Source organism: Nanorana parkeri, unplaced genomic scaffold (genome assembly GCF_000935625.1).
Source record: "Nanorana parkeri isolate BGI_ZX_2015 unplaced genomic scaffold, ASM93562v1 scaffold27, whole genome shotgun sequence".
NCBI lineage: Eukaryota > Metazoa > Chordata > Amphibia > Anura > Dicroglossidae > Nanorana > Nanorana parkeri.
In genome coordinates this window covers 1,502,917-1,507,728 of record NW_017306295.1, presented here as the reverse complement: position 1 = coordinate 1,507,728, position 4,812 = coordinate 1,502,917, and the positions used below count along the sequence as shown (strand labels likewise).

General features: G+C 37.8%; 2 protein-coding genes across 4 annotated transcripts in view; one reads left to right on the top strand and one right to left on the bottom strand.

The window, feature by feature from the left end:
- ITIH2 (inter-alpha-trypsin inhibitor heavy chain 2) overlaps positions 1-709 on the top strand; it is a 61,354-nt gene extending 60,645 nt beyond the window's left edge. Inside the window, exon 21 of the mRNA XM_018566177.1 lies at positions 562-709. Coding sequence (XP_018421679.1) covers positions 562-709 — 148 coding nt within the window. The remainder of the gene's footprint in view (positions 1-561) is intronic.
- A 1,055-nt stretch (positions 710-1,764) lies between these two features.
- Positions 1,765-4,812, bottom strand: part of KIN (Kin17 DNA and RNA binding protein) — a 36,158-nt gene continuing 33,110 nt past the window's right edge. For all 3 annotated transcript variants that reach the window (XM_018566251.1, XM_018566266.1, XM_018566258.1), the window contains exons 12-13: positions 2,091-2,191; positions 1,765-2,007 (exon numbers count right to left, since the gene is read on the bottom strand). In XM_018566251.1, the coding sequence (XP_018421753.1) occupies positions 1,945-2,007; positions 2,091-2,191 (164 nt within the window). In that variant the 3' untranslated portion in view covers positions 1,765-1,944. The remainder of the gene's footprint in view (positions 2,008-2,090; positions 2,192-4,812) is intronic.

Sequence of the window (4,812 nt, the reverse complement as noted above, 5' to 3'; positions counted from 1 at the left end):
CGGAGAACAAAAGTTTGGAATTGCTATAAAATCAGTGTTGTGCAAAATCATATTTCTTAGTTTTGGTTGGACCCAAATTTTTATTGCCGTCAATATCCCCGTTGGGAAGAATAAAAAAAAGTGTGAGGAAGTGTAAAATTTTACAGTTGTTCCCAGAGCACGAGGTAAGGAGAAATATTCCACTGGGGGCACTTGTTCCAGGGACAGATTTCGAAGAGGGGAATTTCCTTCACTTTGGGTTCTCTCTCCCTCAGTGAAAAATAAACTGACAAGGGTTTTAACCCTTTCCTACTTTATCCAAACCTAAAAAAAAAATATAACACTGCAATAGGCCATAGGCATGCCTAGCTTATTCAACAACTCACTTGTTAGTTAGCTGCTAATATAGGTACTGCATGTTTTTGTGTAATGGAATCTTTTCAAACATTCAATAAGCTCTCCTTAAAGAAATTGCAAGTGTAAATTGGAATGTAAGTTTTATAAACACTGACAGAATGAAATAGAATAAAAAACCTTTTCTGTGCATAATACAACTTTTGGTTTTGTCTTTCTATGCTACAGGGGAGTACAGAAAGAGTACCAGTCCAATAATGTGCAAGGTACTAAAGTCACCTGCTGGTTTGTACACAATAATGGAAAAGGTTTCATCGATGGACACTATAGAGACTACATGGTACCTCAGCTATATAGCTTCTTGAAACGCCCCTGAGAAGCCCCACATATATGCATAATAGCATGGAATACACTGTCTACAGTTACAATAAAAGATGAACATGGTATTATTTTCCATTCCAAAGTCCTATTTTTAGTATTAGCAGTAAAGATTGATATTAATGGTTGGAAATCCAATAGAACCACACACAGCGTTTAGTGTTAACTGTTACTAAAGCGTAGTGTTAAATGATAAAACAAATACCATTTTTATGTGCCAACTTCCAATTAATGTGAATAAGCAGGTCTTGATTACAGCCTGAAAGAAATCAAGGTGTATTGTGCTTTCATAGAGGAAAGGATGTATCCATTCTTGCTTTATTTATATGAACATGATGTAAAAAGTGGTTGTTATAATTCATGTACTGCTTAAATAAAGTGCCTGTGTGCTGCCCTTTATTGCTTTGAGTTTTTTTAGTAGAAGCCATTTTCTTCACTTGACATTTTAAACCCAACAGCCAAGAGGAGTGGCCTGAGGAAAAAAGGATGGCATTCAGCACCTTCATGTCCATATTACTGCAGTGTGAATATTGTAGGCTCCGCGGCACCCACAACACACACCTAGGGTAGATAGTAACTATCCTGCACAGTTGATTACCTGTGTAGTAATACTATGTAAGAAAAACTCTATTGGGGATACAAGCCTGGAGATACCAGCTGCATCCTTGGTGGGCCGAGAAAATTGAACATCCAACAGGCAGCTGAAAAAGCCAAATCACAAATCAGTACAAAGGAAAATAACGCTACCATATGTGCCTCGGAAATATAACATGCACCTGTCTTGTGAGACTAAGCTGAATGAAAAATTCCTTTTAGGAATTAATGGTGTACAGATTGGATTGCATTTACAGATACAGGTGACAGTAATGACTGTCAATGGAAACTATAAATCATAACAGTGAAGTAGCTCTCTTCAGTAGGGAGGATATAGAAACATACACAATAAAAAGCCAGTAGACAACAGTAAATATGTTGATGGTTTTGGAGAAAGGAAAAATGTATACGAATTCTTTGGCATAAAGAAGTATTTTATTACAGGAAATTCCTTTTAAAAATACCTTCCATAACACATAGTAAGAAATAGACGTCAATATTAAATGTGGGAACAGCAGGAAGATGTAAACTGAAGCTAGCAGCTGATCATCCAAACTGAATTATCAACATATATACAGTCCATAAAACCCTGACATTGTAGAATTTTGTATCTTTCCAGCAGATATTTGTACACGGTAATCACGCCACCTTAGAGAAATGCTCGTATGGCAGCCCCTCCACCTTACGACCTTTCAAAGGACCCTGCGAAATACATATTCAGGAAATGTTAAATGCAAACAGAATTTGGCATCTAAAATAAACGCATACATACACAGTATACTTACTGAGTCAATTACTATTGTGGCAGAAAAGCTCTTCTCCTTTACAGACTCTAACAAGCCATAATGTCCCTTGTAGCCACCATTTAAAACCAATACTTTTTTTCCTGAAAAAAAAAAGATGAAACAACTTAAGGGCCTGCTTTTTCTCCTTTACAAAACTCAACAGGTATGCAAAACCTTGAGCTGGAAGCATGTTGTCACAGCTTAAAAAATAAATTGCACCTGTTAAACTTGCACCTGTTGAGCGATCTCAAAAGCATCTTGCACTCCAATGCAAGCTAAATTAATTTTAAAGCAAGTTTGATTTGTCTATCGACACAAGTCCTTAAAATATAAAAAACTACCCTGCTGCCGCTCAATGAGCACAGCTACCAAACATCTTCAACCACTGGGTTGATGGAAGATTATATCTTAATAGGTAAGCCTGTATGTTTATAATGTGTCACCAGTTTAGGACCTAGGACATGTCCAACACAGCCTAAAGCCCTTCCCTGCTGAGACCCCACTGATGCCTGTAGTTGCTGGGACCTGCTGTCACTTTGACAGCCGAGGCCCTTCTCAGTGTATCACAGCTAAGATCAAGAGATATTTCAGCCACGAACCGCAGAAACAGTTGTTACTGGTGAGTTGTAACTGTAAACAACCACTGATACAAAAGGAGGCTAATTCACAAAAGGAGGCTAATTTACAAAAGCAGTAGAAAATGTTCACACAACTCGGTGTGAAGATTTACTTAAACTATCACCTAATTATCCTTCAACTGACACTAAACTCAGGAGTCAGATCTTAAAAATGTAATGTAATGTAACAAAAATGTATATTTTTTGTGCATCACTCCGCTATAGATCCTCAAATCATCTCTGAATACATGCTGATACTGTCCTTGCTTCTGGAGGGTGGCTTCTTTTGTTCCCCATGGTCCCTGTGTATTGTAAAGCAGTCACCACTCCATGCTTATCCCTGTGGTAAGACTACAATCTCAATACAAATTAATAAACTAAACATGTGATTGTAGTCCATCAAGGGGGAGCAAGCTTGGAGCTGTGGAAGTACAGTAATACCTTGGTTTACGAGCATAATTCGTTCCGGAAGCATGCTTGTAATCCAAAGCGCTTGTATATCAAAGCAAATTTCCCCATAGGAAATAATGGAAATTCAGATGATTCGTTCCACATCCCAAAAATATTCATATAAAATGATTACAATACTTTACTGTAATATAATAACATATAAAATATAAAGAAAAATAAACCAATTACAGGTACCTTTTGTGGCCGGTGTGAGGGGGACAAGAGAGAGGAGGATTATTGTGTAGGATGACTTTTACTGTCACTAATGGAATCACTGCTATCTCTTGGCTCAATGTAATCTTTTTCATTTTGTGAAACCTTAACAAGGAATCTATCCAATGTGACATTGCATTGTCGTTAAACAGATTCAGCGCTCGCACTGCTACAGCCTTGTTCGGGTGGTGCTTTTCTACAAAAGTTTGCTCTTTTTGCAAGACATTTGCTTGTATATCAAAGCAAAATTTTTCAGAAATGTTTGCTTGTCTTGCAAAACGCTCTCAAACCAAGTTACTTGTAAACCAAGGTATTACTGTACAGTCTAAGCACCAATTCACAGATGATTTGAGGATATACAGCCGAGTGATACACAAAGATGATACATTTTTGTTAATAGTTAGGTTAATTGAATGCATTCGGGGTATATTTATAAAGCAGTGAATCTTTCTGGTGAATGAATTTTAAATTACAATTGATTTACCTGCAGTAAATGTTTAGTGCTTTAATGTAAAAATAAACTGCAGAACAAAGTGTACTTTTTATAGTAATAGTTATTATTTTCAAATGATCACGTCAAACTGTAAATCTCTAAAGTAGATAGAAAATTAAATACCAACCAGAAAAAGCCATGGTCGCCCTGCCCCCACAAATTATATGCCTAACAAGTAATAAATAATAGATCTTTAGCTGAAAAGTGAAAATGGCTATGGAGCTCAACTGAAGCACCAGCAATTCACCGCTCCAATTCCCCCTCTGACTGTCGGTTGATATGACTGCCAGGTGCAGGCTATGGTGTGCTCCCACTACTTTGATAATTCCTTGTACAATCAGCCGCACAAGAACCCATAAGTGTCCATGAAAGTCCAACTTTCACCACCTAAACTTAGTCATTGAGGCACCTCTATGATTAAGCCCTGGTAGTAAAACGCGTGAGTGGCGTTTGTGGGAGAGATACCACAGTGAGGTGTTTGCTGTACTACGGTTGATTTTTATCTGGAAATATTTACAATAAAGTTGGACTTTTATGGATACCGGTTTTTGTATGGAGCTCAACTGGTTAACACTGACTATTCAGTCGTCATGATTAAAGCAGAACCTCAGTGATATAGTTAACCATGTCCAACATTAAAGCTAAAATAATTACCATTTAAAGACTTTGCAACTACAAAAACAATTGTATACATTTATGGTACTATTTAACCCTTTCGCTGCCAAGGACGTATGGCATACGGACCTACAAAAGTGCTTCCAGCTGGCCAGGTCAGTATGCCATACGGACCTGGCATTTACAGTTCTACTATAAGCTGATGGTCGCTTTAGCGACCATCAGCTTATAGTATAACTGTTCAGCAGACTGTCCCCTTTAAATTAATAGCTGTCATCAGCGGCTCAGAAGCCGCTGATGACCGCTATTATCAAAAATACCGGGCGCCCCCCCC